This window comes from Tenrec ecaudatus, chromosome 2, assembly GCF_050624435.1.
Source record: "Tenrec ecaudatus isolate mTenEca1 chromosome 2, mTenEca1.hap1, whole genome shotgun sequence".
NCBI classification, from domain to species: Eukaryota; Metazoa; Chordata; class Mammalia; order Afrosoricida; family Tenrecidae; genus Tenrec; species Tenrec ecaudatus.
In genome coordinates this window covers 171,589,607-171,615,691 of record NC_134531.1, presented here as the reverse complement: position 1 = coordinate 171,615,691, position 26,085 = coordinate 171,589,607, and the positions used below count along the sequence as shown (strand labels likewise).

Genomic DNA, 26,085 nt, shown 5'->3' with positions numbered 1-26,085 from the left:
CCTAAGCCTCGTTGTCACAGGCCGAGACAGGCACCCGCATGTGAGGGTACAGCTGGAGAGAAGTCTCCCAGTGTGTCTTGCACATCAATGCTCTCGTAAGTCAACATGAAGAAGACAAAGACGGTCGTACCTTTGCTGCAGTCGCCGATAGCCATCTCCTTCTTGTCCTGAATGGGAATACAGCATTAGTAAAGGCCATCTGAGTTCAAGCTCCATCTTTAGGGGCCCAAAGGCTCAAGGACATGAGCTGATTGTTACTGAATTACTTACTGAGATTCAGAATGCCTTTCAAGTAAGTCACAAGAAAACATGCATGTTACTTCCAGCTAAAATTTAAAACTAGAGACGGTTCTAATCTGAAAGCTTCCCAATAACAAATTACTGCAGTAGTCTTAAAAAGAAAAGTGTCTCAAAAATTATTACACTTGATCTACATTTGTGGGACACACTAGAATGTTGAGAATTGAGTCAGAATCAACTCAACAGCAATGGGTTTAGTTCTGGTTTGTAGTTATTAAACTATTACATCGAAGTGTACTTTTAAGAAAGTCTATAGATGGTCCATCTACTATCACACAGTGTGGCTTGTTGTATAGTCTTAGCTATAAACCCTACTTTATACCCGTCGATGAAACAAAAATATCAAACACTTTACTACATACAAGATATCCTACCTAATTTGCTGACTGTAGAAGCACAATAGGAGCTCTAGTAGTGTGGAGGGTTGTGCTGTGGTTCTAACTGCAAGGTTGGGGGTTCAAAGCTACCTGCTGCTCTGCAGGAGAAACAGGAGGCTTTTTGCTCCTGTAAAGATTTGTTGCCTCAGAAATCCTTAAGTACATTTCTATCCTGTACTATAGGGTTTGCTATGGGTTAGAATAGAATCAATGGCAACTGAGTTTGGCTCAGAGAAGCATAATAAACAATGGATGTTTGAACAAAATAGATGTCCCAAGAAACTGATAAAGGAAAAGAGACGAACAGAAGACCTCAAAGGGCAGCCTGGGAAGACACCTGGAGTTAGAAAACCAAAGGGTAAGAACAAGCTCAGTATTACTTAAACTGAAGGGAAAAAAACCCAGCTTTGAGCTGCAAGTATTGAAGGATTCTCTGGGCAAAACACCGAGTGACGCAGGCAGCATGAAAAGAAGGTGGAAGACAAACAGAGACAATGCTTGCTCATCAATACCAATCCTGTAGACGCAGATTCATACTAGTCACTGAGGAAAGAAAGGGATCCAATGGAATGCAGAACTTGAACAGGATCATTAATTCCACAAGTAAGATTTAGCTGAAGAAAATTCAAAAGCGGTTGTCACAATCAGTGAGGAAATGCCAGAAATTCAAGTCTACTTCAGAAGAGGATGTGGAACAAGGGATGATATTATTGTGGATGTCAGATGGATCCTGGATGTAACAAACCGCCAGAAAAATGTTTTCCTGTGCTTTATTGATTGTGTAAAAGTATGCAACTGTGTGGCTCAAACATATCATAGAAAACATCGTGAAGAATGGAAGTTCTAGAACATTTAATTGTGCTCATGCAGAACCTGCATATATGCCTCAAGAAGCAGTCCTTTAAATTAAAAAAAACACAAAAGAAAGTCCTTTAAACAGGAAAGGTGTACATTAGGGGTGTATCCTTTCACCATACTCAAGCTGCACACTGAACTAGTAATCTGAGAGGCTGAACGAGACGAAGAACACAGCAACAGAACTGGAGACGCTGATTCACAACGAGAGAAGCAGATGACACAATCTTGCTGCGGGACGGGGAGGGGACTGGAAGCTCTTCCTTACGAAGAGCAAGGCCAGTAGCCTGCAGATGGATTCCCCTTCAATGTACACAAAACACACCTTCACAACTGGACCAGGAATACCATCATGATCAATGGAGAAAATGCTAAAAGTTGTTAAGGATCGCGTTGTACTTGGTTGCACAACCAACACTCATGGAAGCAGCAGCTGGGAAATCATGTACTGCCTCGGGCAGATCTGCTGGAAAAGGCCCTTGAACAGGGTTAAAAATTAAAGAAGTCATTTAGGAATAAGATAAGCCTGACGTAAGTCACAGTATTTTCAATGGACTCTTATGTATGTGAAAATTGGACAACAACAAAGGAGCCCCAAGCATTAATGTCCTTAAGTTATGTTACTGGCAGAACATTCTGAATGTACAATGGCCTGCCAGAAGAACAAACAAATCTGTCTGGAAGTACAGCCAGAATGCTCCTTAGAAGCAAGACTTCATCTCAAGTGCTTTGGATATGTGATCAGGAGGGATCTGCCCCTTTGAGAAGGGCATTGTGCCTTAGAGCAGGGGTCCTCAAACGTTTTAAACAGGGGGCCAGTTCACTGTCCTCCAGACCCATTGGAGGGCCAGACTATGTTTTTTTAAAAAAACTATGAACAAATTCCTATGCACACTGCACATATCTTATTTTGAAGTAAAAAACCAAACGGGGCAAAAACACCGAATAAATGTCCTCGGCGGGCTGGATAAATGTCCTCGGGGAGCTGCGTGTGGCCCATGGCCGTAGTTTGAGGGCACCTGCCTTAAAGGGCAAGTGGACTAAAAAGAGGAGGACCCCAATGAGATAGATACATGGCTACAGCAACGGGCTCCACCTGAGCAGTGGGTATGTGGCTGGTGCAGAGTCAGGCAGGGTTCCCACGTAATACACAGGGTCAGTATGAGCCAGAACTGATGCCATGGTATCAACCAGAATAAAACAGCAATCAGAATAAAAAAACCTCTATAAGCAAATAAATAATCATGCCATAGTCTAGATTTCTACACGAGTTCCTAGAATATTAAGTGGCAACAAAAAGGATTTCCAGAGATGCAGAACTTTTGAAAGCCAGAGATACTTCAAAAGAAAAGTTGAGTGTATGTATATTTTCTTGTGGGGAAGGGTTTCCATGGCTTTTACAAAATTCACAGACGGGTTTGGACCTGAAAAAATGAGAAGCTAACTAACTGTACTTTCTAACCACAGTAAAATTTTTAGAGTTCTCTGCAGATGTGGTAGAGAAAATGCTAAGACCTGAACTTTTCTTAACTCAAGACAATTCAGCTCAACTCTAACAATAGCAATATATTAGCATCTGTGGAAAGAAACAATTCCAAACTCCAGGAGCCAAATGGTATCGTGTAATTTTTCTGACCTTGAAAGTATACTTAATGCTATTTCAAATGCAGTGAAGATGTGGCAAGATGAATTTGAATCCAAAAATAAAATATATGAAGTCCAGCTTAAAAAGAAAACTGTGTCCAAGTATTCTAGTGCCCCAACACCCTTTTTAAAATCCTAGCCAACCAGTGAACGTAGCAGAGGCAATAAGGAACTGCAGACACAATCAGTGTGATAGCGTTTGCAGATCCTTGTTCTAAACAAGCCAACCAAGAAAGATCTACTTCATGGCTGGCTGCTTTGAGGTACTTTACAGAACCTACCCTTTACCCTTTGGATAAAGAGCCACAGGTGAGTAAGTGTTGCTATCACGTCTGAAATCATCAGGCAAATAAACATGCATCAAATCTCTAACTTGCGGTCTAAAACGAATGTATTTGTATTCTGACCTATTCTAAACCCGACCTGCTTCCCAAGGCAGTCAATTTTTGCAAACAGACACTACTTGTGAACTTTTATGGGACATCTAATTTGCATTGTATGGGCACCACCCTTTCCACCTGTTGGGATTTCTCCCAGTGGCCACCCTTTCAAGAGAAGCACCAGAACCTTGGAAGCTTTTACAGCAGAGTTTACTCAGTGCCTTCCTCTGCCCGAGTCTTCACAGTGGCAGCTATTGTCGGACATGCACTGCTGGGGTCTGTGTCACTAACCTGCCCTAGTTCAGTGGAAACTTTGCCAGTCTCTCTTCCATAAAAGTGTCCACTCAACTATTTTAAGGGGAAACGTTAACAGTAATTTGGTTCAAGCTCTTTGAACTATTCTGTTGACTCCAAGCTTGTTATCCCTGGGGAATGTAGGGACCGGAAAAAGCAGCCATTTCGAGTTCCTGAGGTAGTTTTTGAAGAGCAGTTCCCCTCCGCAAACCGTGCAAGCCCACCTCTCTCCCCAGGAGAGGGTCGAAGAGACACACCTGTTTCAGCCTTGCCGCAGCTCTATTTGAAAAGAGAACAGACCTGTCTGTCTGGAAGCAGGCCGGGCACGTGTGAAGGGCTCGACTGTAAGAGCTTTCGGCTTCAACATAATCTGAGGATCAGGAGGAAAAGGAGTGTGTGAGCTCATGACAATTTCATTCCTGACAACCTAACGGGGCTCAGCAGTTTCCCAGTTAAGGGACAGAGGATTCCAATAGAACCACCAGTCACAGGGCATGACAGCGACGGCGTAAAAACCACCCCCTGCCCCGATTCTTTAGAGAAACGGTCTTTGCTTGTGACAACCTGGCAAGTCTTACTTGGTGAACTGAATTTAGAACACAGGTAAATGAAAAACCCACAATGCTCAAGATTTGTATAATGCCCTCTAGGTTCCGCTCTCATTTGGCTTACCAGTTCAGCCAGGTGCTCTGAAAGGGGGCTGGGGAACGGGCAGCAGAAATGGACACACATGTTTGCATCGAGACACGGCTGTCACACAGCCTGGCGAAACACTAACCCCATCCACAAAACGCCAGGAGACATGTCACGGAGCAACAGCATAAAAACCAGCATTTGGTAAAAGTCTTTACAGCAAAATAAGTAATACACATATATTATCTGCCCCCCAGTGAATTATGGTCTGAGTACTAAGACAGAATTGCCTTTTCATTTCTTTCTGAGGTTTGGAATAGTTAGTACCAAAAAGAGATGTGCTTCAAAAATTAGAACCATTAGCTTCTACTAGGAAAAAAGAAGTGATGCTGGCTAAGCACCAAATCCTCTTTGCTTGTTTCCAACTGTTCTTTGGTGCGTCTTCACAGAGTCTAAAGAGGAGGAGGAATCAAGATGATGAGGCATCAATGCGAGACCATCCATCTCACCTCCTTTCTTAAACTGTTCATTTCCCGCTCCCTTCAGCCGGGTGCTCTCCTCTCGTCTTTTCTAAAAGAGATCAGAGAATTTCATAAGTCCTGGTAATTCAAGTGGACAAGAACACAAGGGACGGACTTCTTTATATATACAGGCAGTAGCTTGACTTTTGAGGGCCAGGTTGGCCTTACCTGTCTGTATCTCAAACAGAACATGGAAAACACATAACCACCTGGATAGCCATCAATTGTATTCTTGATATTTAATATACAAACCTGAGATTTTCTTTGCATGTTTTTTCTTCTTATGCTGCAGGTCTTTTGCATGGATAGTAATGGAGGAATCATCTAAGTTTTCTTCTCTCAACACAAATGTAAACAACATTCCCACTGGTGTGTACAGCCTTGTAAACTAATATCCTGGGTATTTTTTGCTTATCAGTTGCATGACTTTGGTCAAGATCAAGAATTGTTCTAAACTTTGGTCTCTTTATGTAAAAAATTAAGCTTTAATAGTAACTCTTCTTTGTTATTGGGTGTCTCAGGTCAGTGTGGAATCACAGCAACTCCCCGTGACAGAGTAGAATCATCTCTTAAGAGGTCTCTACTCCCACAGAAGATTTTATTTCAGAGGACGGCACTGAATCTGCAGCTCAGGGAGAGAGACATGTGTGATCAGAGCACATGGGAGCAAATGAAGGGGGAGGAAGAGAGAGTGGAGAACATACTGGCCCACCAAGCCTTGAGGACGAAAGTCCTGCTCAGAACACCCAATGCACAGAGAGGACCATATGGCTGGCCCTACTATGAGACACGACATCCCTCACTGACCCATAGCCCTACAGCAGACAACACTGGAGACACAGTGTAGGAATTGTGCCCCATCTGATCCCACCGCACCGAGACAAAACACTAAGGGCATGGAACAGCAAGGAGAACAGAGCAACAAAGTCCCAGGGAATACCAAAAATTGACTTTGGGGCCAGTGTTTGGCACCTCATCAGACTCTCCCAGAAAAGACTACTAAAGGCCAACAAACAGTCCTTGAACTAAAAAAAAAAAAAAAAAAGAGGTTTCTAGGCTGTAATGTCATTGTGGGCTAAGTGTAGGGCTGCTAACTATAAGGCTGGCAGTTCAAGTCCACCAGCCACATTGTGGGAGAAAGATGAGGCTGTAAACATTCAGTCCCAGAAGCGATGGCGCAGGACTCCTCTGCCCTGTAAGAGCACTCGAAGTTGAAACTGACTTGATGACTATGGGCAGGGTTTACCGAAGCTGACTGCTAGTTTGGTGTTATTTTCCTGTAAAAGAAGTGAGTTAATACCAAGTTACCATTGAGGTCTGTCATGCAGAAGACTTACACCATGCCATGAGAGTGCATTGAAGGGGACTAGCCTGATCTGCAAGGTCAGGGACCTGCACTGTTAGTACACGGGTACAGAAAAATAGGATGAAAGCCAGGTAATCAAATCTGTATCTTCTTCCCATCTTCTAACAACTTAGGATCACACACCTAGCCAACAACTGGAAAGGAGAGAGCAAGTGGGGTTCGGCACAGCAGAGCCGAGGCACGGCCCAGTCACAAGCACGGCACGGCAGCATGGCAGGCGCAGGCAGAGGTGACACAAGTGTCTGCCTGCCACCTTTTGACAGCGCTTTTCGGAGAACTCCCCCAGAGATCTTCCTTCATTTGGGAAACTCCTGACTGAGAAGGAAAGGAGGAAGTACAGTTTGCAGGGTGTTCCAAGCACAAGAGAAACCTGCAGCCTTATCAACTTGCACTCTTAAGACTGGGGGCCAAAGTAAACATAATGTCTCTGGAGAATAATTACAAGAATGCCACTGATAAAACCAGAGTGCTTTGTAAGTATCTGATTATTCCATTATGTTTAGATAAAAGAACACAACTGACAAATCTCAGTAAGATCAAACAAAAGGTACAAGTTACATCTAACTTTCCATGGCGTCTATTATGTCCTAGGCACGGAAGATACAGTAATGATTTCTTTACAGAAGCAGCACAAAGGGAAGGGTATAAAAGAGAACAGTGTTCACCTAGCACTACGGAGGAGAAAGTGCGGGTGGTGTAGTGGACCCAGGGCTTTCTATGAAGGGTGTGGCAGTCTGCTCTGCCCCATGTGGTCCATTCACTGTCACAGAAAAGAGCTGCCCCTGTTGGTTTCCAAGGCTGTAACTCTTTATGGGAGTAGAACACCTCATCTTCCTACATAGGAATGGCTGGGGGTTGTGACCTTGAAGTTAGCAGTTAAACATGTAACCCCCTACACACTGCCAGGAATTCTAGCCCTGGCCTGGAAATCCCATGTAGCAGTTCTACTCTGCCATATGAGTCATAGTCATTCAAAATCAGTGGGGTCTGGCTGGATTCTTGTGGCATGTGGATGACAAGTTAGGCTAACCACAAGGTCAGCAGTTCAAAACCACTAGCAGCTCTGTGGAAGAAAGATGAGTCCTTTTACTTTCGAAAAGATTTAGTCTTGGAAACGCACAAGGGAAGTCTGCCTGTCACACTGGCCAGGATTTTACGTGCAAGCAAGAGAGTGTCCCACTAAACAAACAAATAACAAGGGGGAGGGAGCCTTAATGGAAAGACAGTGGGCTTACCAAGTAACAGAGGCTTAAAGAACAGGCTTAGAAAACAGGCAGACGTCAAGTGAGCTCTGTGAAGTCGAGAGATAGAAAATGAACTATCTTTTAGAGAATAAGTTTGGCTAGGGTTAAGACTGCAGTGATACATGTTTTTTCATTGCCTCGCTGATCCAGATTCAAAGTTTTGGTTGCATGAATGCAACCGGCCAAGCTTAGGTCACATGCCTGGGCTAACAGGGAATGAAGTGAAGAAAGCGGGGCTGCCGCCGCCCGAGGTCACAACACAGGGAAGTTTCCTCGGGAGGAAAAGCAGGGCAGTGAGATGCTGGAGAATTGGAAAGAAAAATTCCTAACAAATCAAGTTAGCCATTATTTAAAAGTCCAAAATGCCTTCGAGAAGGGCAGTTCATGTTACTAGAACCCAATGTCTGTCCATTCTTTGAGAGCCTTTCCCTCTGTTTTAACTCTCAATCTACTTTCTGATCTGTAATCTGAGCTCTGGAGCCCATTTATCAGGAAAGTTCTAGGAACACAAATTCATCACAAAGACTGCCAGATCAGACGCTTCTGAATTGTTTTTTATCTTTATTTATTTATTTATAACATTAGGGACTCATACAACTCTTATCACAATCCATACATACATCAATTGTGTAAAGCACATCTGTACATTCTTTACCCTCATCATTTTCAAAGCATTTGCTCTCCACTTAAGCCCTTTGCATCAGGTCCTCTTTTTTCCCCCCTCCCTCATGAGCCCTTGACAATTTATAAATTATCATTTTGTCATATCTTGCCCTGTCCGACATCTCCCTTCATCCCCTTTTCTGTTGTCCGTCCCCCAGGGAAAACACTCCTAAAGGCCAGCAAACGATCCTTGAACTAACTACAAGCTTTTCTTTCTTGTTGTTGTTTACTGTTGCTTGGTTTTGCTGTCTCGTTTTTGTGCATGTTATTGTCTCGACAGGTCTAAGTAAGATAGGCTGGATGAATTATCTTGAGGAAAAACAACGGGACTGACAGTTCTGGGGGGACATGGGATAGGGGAAGGTGGGGGGTGAGGAAGTGGTGTTAACAAACCCAGGGACAAGGGAACAACAATTGATCAAATTGGTGGTGAGGTGGGAGTGGCAGACCTGGTAGGGCATGATCAAGGGTAAGGTAACAAAGAGGTATAACTGAAACCCAGGTGGGGACGGAGCATGAAAGTGGGACAGGAGGTAAGTCAAGGGAAATAAGAGGAAACAGCTAGGAGGCAAAGGGCATTTATAGAGGTCTAGAAAAAGACATGTACATATGCAAATATATGTATGAGGATGGGGAAATAGATCTATGTTCCTATATTTATAGATTTAGTATTGAGGTGGCGGAAGGACCTTAGGCCTCTACTCAAGCACTCCCTCAATGCAAGAATACTTTCTTCTATTAAATTGGCATTCTATGATGCTCACCCTCCCGACACAACTGCTGAAGCCAAAGCGGGTAAACAAGCAAATGTGGTGAAGAAAGCTGATAGTGCCCGCCTATCGAAAGATAAAGCGTCTGGGGTCTTAAAGATAAACAAGCGACCATCTAGCTCAGAAGCAACAAAGCCCACATGGAAGAACACACCAGCCTGTGTGATCACATGGTTCTGAAGGGATCAGTTATCAGGCATCAAAGAACAAAAAATCATATCATTGGGGGCACACCTCCATGATGCAATCGCTGAGGACAAACGGGTGCAGCATAAGCAAATGTGGCGAAGAAAGCTGATGGTACCCAGCTATCAAGAGAGATAGCATCTGGGGTCTTAAAGAATTGTTGATTTTTAAAGCCTAATAATTCTTTGGTAAATTTGTAACATCATCTTTCCAGTGGGCCAAGCATGGACCCTACAAGAAGTTTCTGAGCTGTCAGCCATATCTCAGTGCCCTCATACTGAAAGTGCGTGTGCATGTGGGTGGGGCTGGGGGGTAGAGTGTAGGAGATGAGCAAAGAGCAAGGCTCCAAAGCCTACTTCTGAGGCCAGTGACTCTCAGGAAGACATTTAATTTTTTCGGCTGATAAATCACAATGCAGTGACCCATTAACCAGTAAGCACTGGAAAAGAGCTGCTGTTTCCTTCTTCACGGATTGTGCAAATTGAAGATGGAGGTGATTATCAATAATCATGGTGAACATCTTCTTGGAAACAGCTAAAAATAGCACTTGGAGGAGCGCTGCACTCTCAGCTGTGCCGAGAGACTGACTTGATCCCAGTACAAAGACAGAGGATGAGTCTTTTGCTAGAGGATGGCACGCACCCGGTCTCTGAGTGTGCACACATCAAGGAGCGACCTGCGGAGACGCGGCAGCGCTACCAGGGGCCCGTTTCCCAGGCGAGGCAGCTTCTCGCCCACCCTGTAACGCACCTGAGAGGCCTCTCAGGGAAACATCTGCCCTGGAGTTTCCTTTCCGCAGGAATGGAAACCAGAGAAATTTTACAGGACTTGTTCCTCAGCACTCAAAGAAAGGGGCGCTGAGTACTGTGAACGCAGGGCGGAATAGGCCAGGATTGGGAACTGTTAAGCATCAAAGGCAGGTGCCAAGACAAAGCGCCAACAGGTAAGGCCTTTGAGGAGTGGAGCTCATTCCGACCGCCAATCAGTACCTGTTTGGGCTTCAGAGCCCAGCACCAACCAGTGCAGCACTTCACTGCAGTCAGAACACAGTGCCTCTGCCGGTCCAGAGCATCCTGAGATGCTGGCCAGGAAGTATCCAAATACCCATTTTACAGGTGAAAGGTCAAAATTCTGAAGTCTGCTGTTCTGTCCACTACACTACTTTCATTCCTACAGACTCCGTCTTATCTCCAATTATCACTTGACACAAATCTGTGCGGGATCGTCTGATCTAAACCCAGGCTTATTCTTCATCTCATTCTTATGCCTTTCCATTTCCACACCCTTCCACTGAAGAGGGAATGGTGGGCATCAGCTTCCATGTGAACTCTCCCCCTCCTCTGGCTGCGGCGGTTCTCACGCAGCCAGGCAGGCCAAGTCCCCAGTGGTTCTGCTGCTGGGGGAGGCTGCCTCAAGGAGGGGCAGTAGGTGAGCAACCCATGTCCAGTGTGCTGCCGGTCAAAAGCACTACTTGAGTGGCAAGCTGGCAGGGAAAGGCAGTCTGAGGTTAATGTCCTGAAGGCGAGCAAGAAAGCCGTGGACTAGCCAGAAAACGCCAAATACCCCGAAAACTGGAGACAGTGCTCTGCTTGGAAAGACTGGAGGGCCTACAGCATTCACAGAGCCTTGTCCTCTCCGGAGCCTGTGCACATGTATGAAGTGGTCTACCTGGGCAGTAAAAAGAAGAGCTGGGCACACTTTAACCCGACCTGAACTTTGAATGTGCTTCTGAACCTAGACACAGATCCACAGGCAGAGGTGGGAGCCCAAGATGTTTGAATGCAACATCTGACCAATTATCAGCTGATCACTAAACCATTGAAACAGGACCAATATGAGGCAAGCCATGCTTAAAACTGAAAACAAAGGAAAAAAATAAGCAAGTGGGCACACACTGCAGGGAAATGGATTTCCTGGCTTCTGTCCAAGGAGGAGGACGGAGCCTTGGTGTTGGCATGGTTAGGTGCTGGGCTGCTCATTGCCTAAAGGCCTGCCATTTGAACCCACTCGCCACTCCCTGGGAAAGATGGGACTTCCTGTGCCGACAGAGAGCTGCCGCGTCTACCCTGTTTGATAGGGGTCCTGGTCCTTCAGTCGGAGTTGACTTGATGGTAGGTTTTTTTTTTAAAACTTGGTCCAGGTAAGTTACACAGCATATAAACAAGCAAACAAAACAGCAGCAGCAAAAATAATCAGGGGAAAAAGTAAAAAATTCAGAGTTACTATAATATTTACCAGCTCTTGCTAAAAACAAACAAACAAACAAACAAACAAACAAACAACAAACCACCACTGGCTGCTGAGAACTAGGGCATTTCAAAGGAGACAACACTGTTCTAGGTTGTCTAAACTAAAGCCACTGTCCACCAACCTCGCAACACAGATGCTCGTTCTGCAGATGGACTGATTCAATCTGCAGATGTCCTCACAAATAGAGATGCTCAGCATCTTTTTCATTAATCACGGAACAATTTTCTTTTAAAAAATATACTTTATTGGGGGCTCTTACAGCTCTTCTAACCACCCATAATCCACTGTGTGAAGCACATTTGTACATATGTTGCCATCATCCTTTTTAAACATTTTCTTTCTCCTTGAGTCCTTGGTATCTGCTCTTTTTTTCCCTCTCTCCCAACCCCATGAATACTTCATAAATTATCAATTATTTTCATATTTTACATCACCTGCTGTCTTCCTTCACCCACACGTCTGTTGTTCATCACCCTGCGTGTGTATGTTATACATCTATCATTGCAATCTTTCTCCCCCGACTTTCCCCCTACCCTCATGGTATCACTACTCCCATGATTGTTCCTGAGGAATTTCTTTGTCCTGGATTCCGTGTGTCAAGAGCTCTTATCTGTACTAGTGTACAAGCTCTGGTCTAGCCTGATTTGTAAGGTAGTGGGGGGGATGAAGCATGAAAGAACTAGAGGATTGTGCTATCTGGCACCAGGAATAATTCTCTTAAAGACAAACATTTTTAAGATTGACTGAATATTTACAGAAATCTTTCCTGAAGACAACCACCTCTTGATCTATGTACTGGTTCTTCGAGGAAACAACAAAGTCTTCTGGAATTCCATTCTCTGCAAAATCCACTGCCTGTGGAGTCAATGCTAAGTCTTAGTGACCCTCGATAGGGTTTGCAAGGCTTTAAGTCTGTACAGGAGCACATCGCCTTATCTTTCTCTGCTCATGTCCTACTGCAACTCCAGCAAAACTTCACTTGCATGTAATATTAGTGCTATTGCTCAATTAAAACATGTAGTATATATGTATACTACATACACAGTATGTCATACTATATTATGTATATACAGTATCTATTATGCCATATTATACACATATATAGTAGATATAGTGATATTAATGATATTGCTCAGTAATTATCTAGTCTGTATATATATATATATATATATATATATATATATATATATATATATAGAAAAGATGATATACAATATGCATGCCCCATAAGTCTATGGCCTATCCCCTTCAGGCCTGGACTAGAACTCATTTCCATGTTAGATTAATCAACCATTCCATGGTCGTAAGCAATAAGATCAAAAGCGCAGCATTTACTCAAGGACCTAGTTCAGAAGGCTTAGGTCGGAAAGAGAAATGGAAACAGGAAACGCAGGGAAGAACAGGGGGAGGGACACTGAGGGGATTGCAATGATGTGCTAAATCAGACTTGTATGAACTGAATGTAAAACTATGATTGGCTCTATAAATCTTCACCTAATTCACAATCAAAAGCGTAAAAATAAATTCTGTGGAAAAGAAATGCAAAAATGGATAAACCGGAAACTACCGATTGGTTATCTACAGGAGATGGGTGGGACAGGAGAACCACGGGCAGGAGGCATTAGGAATGAAGACGCATCTACCTTTCTGTAGAATTCTAACTAGGAAAACCACATTTCATATGACCCCAAACAAAGCAACCATGATGTAAACGGAACTCAAAAAGGAGCAAAAACAGTAACAAATTGTATTACAAATTTATAACATAGCTACATTGAAGGGGTCGGGGAGATAAAGTCAAGCCAAGTTAACTGTGAAAATATCTCTTAAGACTTTTATTAATTATAATTGTAGGACTCAATGGCAAAGAGTTGGGTTTTGGTGCTGGTAATTTCACAGTGGAGAGTGTGACAGTCAGTGTTCATGGTCAGTCAACATCGCCAGTAATAAGATTTAACAAGGCCACGTGCCCACGAGGGGGCACACCACTTCTGTGCCAAAACGAGTAACTTTAACCAAATCACAGAAAAACCCACACAGAAAATCAGGTCAACCCACTGGGAGCCTTTCTATAAAGTATGTAATCAGTAGTCTAAGTAGTTAAAATGGATCCTTCCACCTGACAATCATGTTCTCCCTTTCAGAGTGCCACCAGGGAAGGCTTACACTGCCTCCTTGGTGATGACGTGGCAGCCAGCACATTTACAGAGCACCAGCGTGTCAGGTGCTGCGCTGCGTGCTGGGGAGCAGAACGGCACTGAGGCCACTCCACCCTATTCAGTATGCGCTAAAGTACTGGGCGAATCACGAGGACTGCCTGATCTACAAATACAAGTACAGTTACGTGTCTCCTGAGCTGGACTACGCGTTGTGGAGGGAAAACATTCATTGATCTGAAATTAAATATTAAAAGGGTAAATAAAGGCATCGAAGCTAGTGTCTTCTAGACAATAAAGGGTTTCAAAATAATGTAATACTGCTGCCAAGCCAAGGCTTTTCCTGTATCCATGACTTGGATATACCGGTAATCTTGTAAATTTGGATTTTCTAATATAATAATCCTATTACCTAAGAGTATCTATACTGGATTAGAACCCCGAAACTAAGACTATATGATTCTATCAGTCAGTGAGCTGAAATACCCAACAATATAGATCACAGTACCCACCGAGAAGTAAAAACTTAGTAAATAATAGATGAATGGACTATTTCCAGAGAGTGTACACAGTATGTCAAATGTGCCAGGCACAGTGCTAGGAGGTTTACATGGATAAATTCACTTGTTTAGAACACCAGAAGGATTTAATTTTATTTATTTCAATAGGAATAATAATTTTTTAAAAGATACCGAATTTCATTTCCACCTCCAACTTTCTGAAGTCCCCCCCTTGATTATCTTCCTAAGTTATCTGTGGTTGCATGTTTTAACAGACAAGCAAGAGAACCAAGTCCGCACAAGGAAGTTGATTTCCATGTGAATTAATAGCTATTTCCTTCCCCCTGCAGCTGTGTGAAGTGACTGCTACAAAATAAAATGGCCTAAACTTTAAACACTGTACCCTGAGATCAGTCACACTTGATCTGCTAACACTATGATCTGCTTTGTAAATCTTTGCTTATATAAAACAAAAACAAAACAATGAATACATATACTTTCAGGAGTGTGGGAAAACGAAGGCACCCCCCCCCCCCACCCACCTTTTCCTTTGGTCTTACTCACAAGGGACAGGAAACCGCACTAGGGATGCAAACACTCAGACACCAGCCTTCAGGTTATTCCGCAGAGCATCCTTAGTCAGAAGCAAAAGCGTTCCCTGCTGCCTTCTTTGAGAGCGGACATCACTTGCGTTTACAGAGGTCACTTGCAGAGGTTGTTCTCTAAAGAGCCCCCAGGGAGGATCTATCTCTGGATCGGATAAGCTATAGTTAGAACACGATCCTTAATAAGGAAAGAGGGCTGATCTAGGAGGAATTAATCTTAAAACCAGTACCGTTTCTTCACACAGAAACTCTACAAGCAAATTCTTGGATTTCTCAAAATTCAATATAAGAGAAACAAATTTCCGGTGTAGGTACTGCTTCAATCCCACTGCAGTGGTTCTTTTAGGAGAGGAAAAGAACCCTCCGTACCAGTCAACGGTTCTTCTCATGTGGGAAGCAGTCAGTAACCAGCTAGGAACTCGGAGTCTGTTTCGGTCCATGTGCTCTGTGTATCCCTGGTCAGGTGCAGCCATGTCAAATTCACCCGAGGAAGGGGCGCTGACAGGCAGTTCCTGGCTGCCAACTCACAGGTCGGCGGAGCCAGACTCTCCTAAGGGGTCTGTGTAGTTACTATGTCTCCTGCGATTCTTAGGCCAGTGAACTGCCTTAATAAACACGTGGGGGTGCAGAATGCCATCTCACCTCTGCCACCAGCAAAGAGTCTGAACACAGATGATTAACTTCCAACGGTCCCGCAGCAAAGACTCCTAAACTCTCATTTAGATTCAGGGCCAGGAATAAGAGACTTCTTCCTGTTCCTAAATCTAGGATTTGCTTTCATCTCACACTATTTGTCAGTGGTGTTCATTAAAGCCAATACTTACAACATTTAAGAATTTAACAACAAATGCCACCGGAAATTCAAAAGAATGGCCATCAGAAACTAAAGGGAAAAACCAAAATCGGAAAGGATTTTCTAATTTTCACATGAGCTTATCAGATACCATTGTTAGGTAAGTGTTGGTCTGCTAACTGCAAGCCAGCAGTTCAAATCCACCAGCTGCTCCAACTTAAAGATGAAGCTTTCTGCTCCTGTGAAGATTTGCCAAAAAGATCGACCATCCCAGAAAGCCCATAGTCACGATGAGTTGGGATTGACTAGATGGCCGCGGGGATTATTGGGAAGTTAACTTTTTGGAAACAAGAGTATTCTTATAAAAGGAGAGCGGGACAGAGCAAGGACTTACTTAAATGGATCAACCAGTCGATCTATCAGTAAATGAGTATCATGTACAAACAATTGGTAACTGGGAGCAAGTCTATTAAAATGATTAAATCTGCATTCTGGCTTCCTAAAAAAAAATCACTTAAAGATAAAATCAAAGTCACGGAAGTTTTGAGGCAGTCAGAGTCCCCCATCTCCATGTTCCTAGAGGACATCACCATCCAGCTGGGCAATCATCCTACCTTCCTAGCCCAACCCCTGCCATCGGATTGACCAGCGTCACCTCCAAAACGCACGCAAGGCTGCACCTCGTTAGGGTGCAGGCAGCCTCTTCTTCCTCGAGCAGAGCGGCGGGTGGGTTGCAACCATACCAAACCCCTAGGTCATCAGGGTCACTTACCTGGCTTAAAATTATCACTGTTTCTTATTGTACATGAAATGAGCTTTGATTTTCTTCTCATGGCGTAGAAAGCGGTCCATAATGGAATGCTTGCCCCTCTGTGTATCTCTCCCTTGCTCACGATACTGCAGTCACCGGCCTCCCTCCATTTCTTGAACAGGCCAAGAACACCCCACCTTAGATCCTTTGTACTAACGGCCCCCTTTGCCCTAGGCCTTACACGTCTGTTTCCTTCTCCCTCACCGTCCGGTCTCTGCTGAAATCCTGTTTCTGACCCAGCGATCTAAAGTAGTCCTCTCTACCCTACAACCCCCACCCCTGAATCAGCACATGTTTTTAAAGTAAACCATTTGACTGGGGGCTCGCATAGCTCAGCTCTTAACACGATCGACACAGACATCCATGTGTCGAGCACATTTGTACATTTGCTGCATCATCACTCTCAGACATTCTTCTTCTGGAATCCTTGCTATCAGCTCATTCTCACCCCCTCCCTCCTGCATCCTCCCACCCTCATGAACCCTTGATAATTTATAAATTATCATTAGTGTTTCATGACCAAAGTTTCCCTTCACCCACTTTTCTGTTGTCCTCCCCTCTGGGAGGGGAAGTTCATATGTAGATCATGTGATCAGTTTCCCCCAACCATAAAATTATTTTCATTGCTACTTCATAACTGTAATTTTGCTATTGTTATGAATCGGGTGCCCCTGTGAAAGGGTCTTTTGACCCCCCCACCAAAGGAGTCGCAACCCACAGGGTGAGAACTGCTGCACTAGAAGGTCCAAAACACAGTGAAAGAAAAATGTGGAACAGAACTCCAAACCATGAAATAGGCCAGGCAGAGTTCCTGGCTAGAGAGTGGTAGAAAGAACCCTTGAGCCACTGCCCTCAGTCACCCTGCAAGTGTGGAACTGAGCCTGCCTGTTAGCCCAATTGACTCGCAGAAGATCAAAAGAGCAGCCTTTACCCCAGGCCAAGGTTCAGAGAGATGGGCACAGGAGACCAGGTAAGGAGGAAGTCCGAGAATGACAGAACACCCAGGGAGGGAACGGCAGTGGGTAAGCTGAAACAAAACAAGTACAGCTATTTACAATAAAACGGGTGATCTGGCTCAGTAAACCTTCACCTAATTGACAATTTAAAGTTAAGAAAAAAACAAATCAAAACAACCTTCTGGAGAGAGGTGTAAGAAATCCTGTTTCACTCCTCTGTCTCCGTGTACATAAAGAAAATCTGGGCTTCTAGCTCACAAACACATGTCACACCAGGTGCAACTTACACAAGTTTTTTCAGAAGGAGCATTATGTACAAAATATAAACAGCTCATCCCCATATACTACTTTGATGGAGCTCTGGTGGCACAGACTTTTTGCCAAGCACAAAATCAGTTCAAGCCCCTGCTGAGAGAGAACTTGTCTGCACCCACTCACCAATGCAATTAACCTCTAAGGGCAGGTCTCGCTGTCAGGGAGCCTGGCTATGAGCCAGAACCAACTTGAAGGCAGGGGATGTTTGGTCAGAAACTACTTTTTTTGGACAACCAAAGTGAGAAGTTGACTTCTATTCACTTTAATGACCTACATAATTGATCGTAGCCATCTTTAAAATATAAATGTGATTAAGCATATGTAGCATATTAATTGCTTGTATACTTCAATGACTATGTTTTTGCTATAACAAACACACACGTACACAGTACATTCGTGGGGAGATTTTGTTGCTTCTTACCAAACCTTAACTGCCTTCCCTCTGCATTTCTCCGGATTTAACAGTGCTGCTAAGAACTGGAATCCACTGGAGTGTGAATGATCTTTTTAGCCACAGGGTAAGTCAAGTTGGCAGCAAAAACAAGACTTTGCCTGCTATCTAATTTTCCCCAAACAAAAATATTTAATAACACACAGCTCCTGTGAGAGCAATCCCCTGTATCCTCAAACATCAATTTTATGTTGTTGTTGTTGCTTTTCATAGAATGTCCACCTTTTTTTGGGTAAAGAATCAAATTTTACTTAGATTCTCAAAATGGAATAACGTTTTTGTTGTTGATTATAAATTTAATAGATACATTTAAAATACAAAATAGTATTAAATATAAAGAATCAATAACCACATCCCTCAAAGATTAATCACTGCTTGTAATTTGATGTATAGCCGTCCAAACCTTTATGCACAAACATTTTCATACAGGTTTTTAACTTAAAAGCAATTCTGAACTTTTGGGCATCTTTACATGTTAGTGTCTAAGATTTACTTTTTCTTTTTTCCAATTGTGGTTTGGTTGCACACCATGGAGCAAATTTGGTTTCCATCCAATAATTTATACACATTGTTTCTCAACATTCGCTGCCATCCCTGAACGCAACAGTACTGTTCCTGCTTCCCAGCCCTGCTCGGGGGCAAATGCTGCCCTTTCAGCCTCATACACCTACCTTCCTCACTAGTGTGACCACTGCTGGACAGACGGTCTGCTGTGGGACTGCAAAGCGATCCCGGAGGTGGGTGCTCAGTTCCTAGCTTGGGAAGTTGTTTAAGGGCTGTAAACTTGGGATGTCTTTCCTCTTTAATGAATGAGTTACACACTACTGCACAAGTATGCACTTTTTAAAAAAGTGGGTTCTTTCTGATAGTAGTAGCACAGTTGATTCTTAAACAGTGGGTTCTTTCTGATTGATAGTAGTAGTACAGTTGATTCTTTGGTTCGATATGGGTTGAAGCAGGCAAGGCCCCACTTCTCTGGGGAGTAAATGTTATGGATATTCATTTAAAATACCGTGTGGTACTAATCATCTGTGTGTACAGTTCATATCTCTAGGCATCTTAAAAAGACAACGGGTTGAAGGGTCAATTGTAAATTATACACAGATCTCTAATTGTATGGGAGCTTGGTGCCTTAATTCCCCTACTGTTCAAGAGTCAAATGCACTTCTAGTTTTCCAAAATTATGAAGTGTTATGCATACATATGCACGTGTCTCTTAGGTAATTTCCTTAAAATAAAGGGCTAAAAGCAAATTCTGTTTTCAAAGCTTCACTGTCCATAAAAAAGTTGTTCAAAAGTTTGTGAAAAAATTTCATTATCTCTCAATTCCATTTTACTACAAACTTTTGGAAGTCCCCTCTTACTATATATTACTCACTAACCCCCTGCAGTATTTAAATTTAATCAACAGTTATAGTCGCCAGTTCAGTGCTCACAGCTAGCTGCGACTAGAGGCTGTGGTGCGGGACAGCACAAAGAACCTTCTCATCCCCCAGGAAGGTCCCACCAACCGCCTCCTTGAAAGAAGGGCTCCCATACAGATTTGGCAACTGTATCCACCCCTTACAAATGTTAACTACTTAAATCTATACTATTTATATAAGAAGCCTGCTGGCTTAGCAGTTTCAAACTGAACTGCTCACTGCAAGATCAGTAATTCAAAACTACCAGCCACTCTGGGAGACAGACAGGGAGAGAGACACTGGCATCTACTTGATGGCAGTGAGTTTGCTTTTTATTCACAAATTCATATGTCCTTCTTTTGTCAATATCAGATCAAGTTGTTGGTCTAATAAATGAGAAAGAAATTTTATTTTGAGATACAATGCCAAAATCAGATAAAGGCAGCATGTACCAATAGGTGTGTAGGCTAATGACTTTCAAAATTAGGAGGCAAATTGGATGAACTATCTGGATGAAAAACCACGGGACCGACAGTTCCGGGGGGACTTGGGGTGGGGGGTAGGGGGGGGTAAGGAAGTGGTGTTAACAAACCCAGGGACAAGGGAAAAACATGGGACCCCAAAGGGTAGAGAAGGGGGAGTGGCAGGCCTGGTGGGAAATGATCAAGGGTAAGGTTGCTTAGAGAAGAGGTATACTCTAGCCCAGGTGGCGATGAAGCATGGTAGTAGGGCAGGAGGAAGGTCAAGGGAGATGGAGGAAAGAGCTAGGAGTCAAAGGGCATTCATGGAGGTCTAGACAAAGACATGTACATGCAAATATATATAGGAGGATGGGGAAATAGATCTATGTGTCTATATTTATAGGTCAAGTATTAAGGTGGCAGAAGGACCTTGGGCCTCTACTCAAACATTCCCTCAATGCATGAATACCTTCTTTTATTAAATTGGAACTCTATGATGCTCACTCTCCCGACACAACGGCTGGAGCCAAAGTGGGTGAACAAGTAAATGTGGTGAAGAAAGCTGATGGTGCCCGGCTATCAAAAGAGATAGTGACTGGGGTCTTAAAGGCTTGAAGATAAACAAGCGGCCATCTAGCTCAGAAGCAACAAAGTCCACATGGAAGAACACACCAGCCTGTGTGATCGAGTGGTCCCAAAGGGATCAGTTACCAGGCATCAAAGAACAAAAAATCATATCATTGACTGCACACCTCCATGATAGGATCGCTGAAGACAAATGGGTGCACAAGCAAATGTGGTGAAGAAAGCTGATGGTGCCCGGCTATCAAAAGAGATAGTGTCTGGGGTCTTAAAGGCTTGAAGGTGAACAAGCGGCCATCTCGCTCAGAAACAAATAAGCCCACATGGAAGAAGCACACCGGCCAGTGTGATCACGAGGTGCCCAAGGGACCAGATATAAGGCATCATGCAAAAAAAAAAAAGATATAAGTGTGTGTATGTATGTGTATATGTATATATGTATGTGTATATATATATTATATTAAATGAAGGGGGAAGTGCAGAGTGGAGACCCAAGGCCCAAGTGTCGGCCAATGGAGATCCCCTCATAGAGGGGCTTAGGAGAGGAGATGGGTTAGTTAGGGTGTGAGGTAGTATCGATGAAGAACACAGCTTTCCCCCAGATCCTGGATGCTTCCTCCCCCCAACTACCATGATCCGAATTCTACCTTGCAGGGCTGGATAGGACAGAGGCTGTACACTGGTACATATGAGGGTTGGAGGTACAGGGAATCCAGGGTGGATGATACCTTCAGGACCAAGGGCGTGAGGGACGATGCTGGGAGAGTGGAGGGTGAGTGGGTTGGAAAGGGGGAACTGATTACAAGGAGCCACATGTGACCTCTTCCCTGGGAGAGGGACAGCAGAGAAGGGGGGAAGGGAGACCCCGAATAGGGCAAGATATGACAAAATAACGAGGTATAAATTACCAAGGGCATATGAGGGAGGGGGGAAAGGGGAGGGAGGGGGGGAAAAAAAAGAGGACCTGATGCAAGGGGCTTAAGTGGAGAGCAAATGCCTTGAGAATGATTGGGGCAGGGAATGTATGGATGTGCTATATACAATTGATGTATGTATATGTATGGATTGTGGTAAGAGTTGTTGGAGTCCCTAATAAAATGTAAAAGAAGAAAAGAGAAAAAAAAAATTAGGAGGCAATTACTATAGTATGTTATTGCTATGAGATAGTCTTACAACATTTCAAATTAAGTTGTGAGATCATTTAGATTGACATGCAAAATGTGAAACAATAGAATGTTTACATTTTAAAATTGAATGAGGATATGTATATGAAATTCTGGAACAGGAAACCCTCCCTACAGTAATGAGAACTGGTTCCATGTCTGGTGAGGGTGGGGGAGAAGGGAGGCCTGGGAAAGGGCATTCGGAGTTTCTGGCATGGGGGCAATACTCTGTATCTCTATGGGGTATATGAGGTACAAACAGTTCATGGGGAAAATGCCATTATATTTTTGTCTTTAAATAATTTTTTACTGTGAAACAGGTGGGGTTCGTATTTCAGATCACCAACTTTTCAACTTTCGAAATCCCATTAACCTTTAACTCCATCTTTCTACCAATTGTATATATTTGCCAAAACTCATTGAACTGGATATACTAGAACTTGCTGTTTATTATATGTATATTATGTCTGAATTTCATAAAGGAGAAAAAAATGAATAAGGCTCTGCAGTCTTTTGATTATATTAGATTTATACACAATAACAGTATTTGTCTTAAAAATATGCATATGCAACTTCCTGGTCTGTTTTGCCAGTCAATTCTGACTTATAGCAATGTCATAGTAACTGCCTCTGTGGGTTTCCCTGTCAGGGGAAGCCAGCCCCTAACACATTCATTACGGGTCCAGTAGGCGCAATTGTACAGCGATAAGAAGATCATAGTAAAGTTATAGAGAGCATGAGATATAGAAGTATTGAAATAAATGGAGTCAGACACAATTCATGGTAGCATGCTCACCTCTGCCCCAATCGATGGTTGGTCCACATGGAGGGAGAGAGAGAGAGGTATCTTTAATGCTAGCACAGGTTTTTTATCTTCTCTGGGGACAGGCAAGCCCCCTAATTACAGGTGAGGACATATGTCCCAGGAAGGGGTTGTGCTATGATAGGAAGAAGAGGGATTGGGGATATACATGTGACAAGATGGGCGGATCCTAGGTTTGGGATGGCAGCTTAACTTTGACCTATTCCCTAGATCTCCATAGGAACCATTATCAGTAGGGTGCAAACCCCACCTGCTGGAACCAAATAGATGACTGCAGGCATCCATTGTCTTTAACAGCAGGGAGTGGGGTCCACTGCAGTCTGGCAACTCACAGGCCCTCAGGGGAGATGCCTGTGAGCATCTGACCTCCATCCACAGGTTTCCCAGACTGTAAATCTTGAGGGGAGCAGAAAGCCTCATCTTTCTCCTGCAGAGTGGCTGGTGGTTTCTAAACACTGAGCTTGCAGAAAGCAGACCAATGCACACCTTACTATGCCACGAGGACTCAGTTTTACTAAACTGGGGGTAGGAAATAAAGTATGTCACACTTTGAACAGACTCACTCAAGAAGTCACCGTAGAAAACACATTGATCAGGGCAAAATACACTGAGGCATCAGAAAAGCATTGCCGACATTTTAACATCTAATCACGATTTGTTAAAAAGCCTAAACCACTGATAGGATAACTGAAACAATTTCTGGAAAATAATTTGTCCTTAATTTGTTCTTAATTAAATTTTCTGGGCAATTTATGAACTTGTCTCTCCCCTTCTCCTTCCCTTCCTCTTTGATGCAGTTTAAAGCTGAAGAGCTCATGCAGCCGTTCCCAATCTCTACCCTGTCCATGAGCAAGCTCTGCAACGACAAACGTCACAGTTCTAAGGCTACAAGTTCCAGGTACTGTATGACTATGATCCAGCTCTGCTCCTGAGATCAGAAGGAAAATGATGAAGACATCAAGGTGTATTTGTCTCCAAAAAGGGAGGATTGCCCAGTTAAAGATGTGGCCCAGAGGCCCCCCCCAAAAAGCAAGAGTGGACATTTTGTTCCTATAGCTACTTTGTAAGAAGACAGTTGTTTCTCATCTTACATTTTGCATTACACTTTGGCTTTGGAAGCAAGAAGATTTGGGCTGAGAGTTAGTTATGCCATTTATTAGTCACTTTACCACTGTTCACTTTGTTTCTTTATAGAGAAGAATGACAGTAACAGGTCTCACAGGAGTACTGAGGATTACGTGAAAACAATGAAAGTTTTAAATTCAAAGGCTAACACTTGTAGATGACCAAGAAATGATCGCCACTTCACACCCAGTTCTGGCCCCAGAGAATGCTAGAATGACATCTACTATAAGTGACATAGATCTGTTACTGTCCTCTGTAAACAAGAGTTTTGCCGATATTAAGGGCTCAAGTAGAAGGCAAATGTTTTGAGAATAATGATGGCAACAAATGTACATATGTGCGCAACACAATGGATGTATGTCGGGATTGTGATAAGAATTGTACGAGCTCCCAATAAAATGATTTAAAAAAACAAATAAAAAGTTCATTCCAGGCCTTTCAGCAGCCAAACAGATAAGGCCGTACCAGAAATACTAAAAGCTAAAGCTAATTTTTTGGGGCAAGTAGACAGACTCAGTTTCCCTGCCATGCTACTCATCGATCCTAGATCCATCATTAGTAAAGTAATAAGGGCCCAATGGGGTAAGTTACCTTTCCCCATAAGATTATGTTCTCTATGATGGCTTAAAACCACTTATTCTTTATTATTTTATTAATCCCCCACCCACTCCATTTATTCTTTATTTTATTTATTTATTCCCCACCCCACCCCATTTATTCACTTGAAAAAGCAGTGGAGCAACAGTACACCTACTAAAGAAGCACCTTACCTGTTTCTCTTCCTCAGACACGTCCTTTTCCAGTTCCAGCAAGTATTCTTCATCTAGTTCGGAGGAATTCCTATCACCATCGGACTTGCCTTCCACCTTATCCATTCCTGGGTCCCCCTTGTCAAAAGAGTCGCTGCAATCATGAAAGCACTCCTCTTCTCCCGGCTCCTCCGGGGCCTGGGCAGGCACATCCGGGGACACTGTGCTCTGGGAATGCCCATCTTTCAGATGAGAAATGGGAGGGCTAACACATTCGGATTCATGGGGATCTGTAACCGTTAAGTCATTCATTAGATCTGCTGGGGCCCTACAATTCTCGGATTTCTCCCCCATGCTGGATTCAGTGGGGGGAGGTGAAGCTGAAGTTCTGGAAAGAAGACAACATGCTATTTATACACAACAAAAACAATCTTTAAAAAATTATTTTTTTCACTACAGGTTACATCTAAACAAATCTTTTGTGATTACAATCTGCGCGAAGACCTCAAACATAGCCTAGTACCATGCCATTGCAGTTCAATACCTGGGAGGGAGGGAAGTATTATAATCCCATAAATAATGCCAAACACCATTTTAACTTGCATGCATTTCCTGAGCAAATTTAGCATCACAAATTTACAGCACCTCAAGCTTACAAGCAAGAAGCAAGACTGATTTTCAAATTTCACTCCTTATGGGGCAGGAAAAGAATAGCACATGTTAAAACATTGGCAAGAAAGAAATGAAATAGCTTTACGCTTAATTTCGTATGAATAACTCCGTCGTCATTAAGAACTATGAACTTTTTTCTCTGCTGGAGCTCAAAATCGAGTACTTGCCCAAATTAACTAAATGTATGTAGAGTCCGGCGAGGTTACTGGCAGAAGAGAAGCTCTGGCGTCGTAGTTTTAACAAGATTTTCGAGACGGTCAGTATGAGATTGTGGCTCTCGGATAACGAAACACTTGGCATGTTTCAGGAAATACATAAACCAGACTCAATGTACCACGGAGATGCTGAATGAACTGGTCTCGTGTGCGTCCACGGCATATGATCCCCCCCACCCCCCAAAGCTTCTCAAATGATTGTAATGGACAGACTGTTGAGAATTATTGCTCTAAAAGCTGAGTCAGTCCATGAGCCGTACCATCCCCACCCCGCCGGTCGCAACCACATCACCCATGACGCTCGCGCTGCGACAAGAGCAGAAATTAGCAGTAGAGCGTCCCAAGACACACTGAAACAGCAAGATCGCGCGGAGACGTTCTTCCGCTACTGTATCTTGCTCCTTCCTGCTCCCGACTCCATCAGAAGGAGGCGGCAGTCCAGACCCCGAGGTCTGGGGAGGTGCCACCCCGAGCCTCACGACCTACCGTCTTCGGGCCGAGTCCCTGGCCAGCTAGCTGCAGACCCAGGAGCCCACTCACCCGCCAGGCGAGGCTCACCTTCCCAGACTCCGAATCCTCTTCCTTCCGCCCGGGGGCGTGCATTTCCGCCGGCGCTGGCCAATGGCGTAGTCTTACTGAGGCATTCTGGGAAGTGTAGTAGAACCCCCGCCCCGGAGGAGCGGGTCGCCTTGTGTGACGTCACGGCACGACCTGCATTATGAGCCGCGGAGGTGGCTCCTGCCGGCTCGGGGTTTCTCCAAGAGGCACACGCTCGGCTGCAAACGCGCCTCGCGGCCATCGAGTGTGCGGACGCGCGGCCAT

At 43.8% G+C, this 26,085-nt stretch overlaps 1 protein-coding gene across 3 annotated transcripts in view; it reads right to left on the bottom strand.

Moving 5' to 3' along the window:
* The window catches only part of TTC1 (tetratricopeptide repeat domain 1), a 35,541-nt gene extending 9,665 nt beyond the window's left edge, over positions 1-25,876 (bottom strand). The window contains exons 1-5 of one of the 3 annotated variants that reach the window (XM_075541913.1): positions 25,822-25,876; positions 24,398-24,764; positions 4,993-5,053; positions 4,108-4,220; positions 131-167 (exon numbers count right to left, since the gene is read on the bottom strand). In XM_075541913.1, the coding sequence (XP_075398028.1) occupies positions 131-167; positions 4,108-4,220; positions 4,993-5,053; positions 24,398-24,730 (544 nt within the window). In that variant the 5' untranslated portion in view covers positions 24,731-24,764; positions 25,822-25,876. Of the gene's footprint in view, positions 1-130; positions 168-4,107; positions 4,221-4,992; positions 5,054-24,397; positions 24,765-25,749 lie in introns of all 3 variants that reach the window. The other 2 variants (XM_075541914.1, XM_075541912.1) reach the window with 2 other exon arrangements.
* Positions 25,877-26,085: the final 209 nt, after the last annotated feature.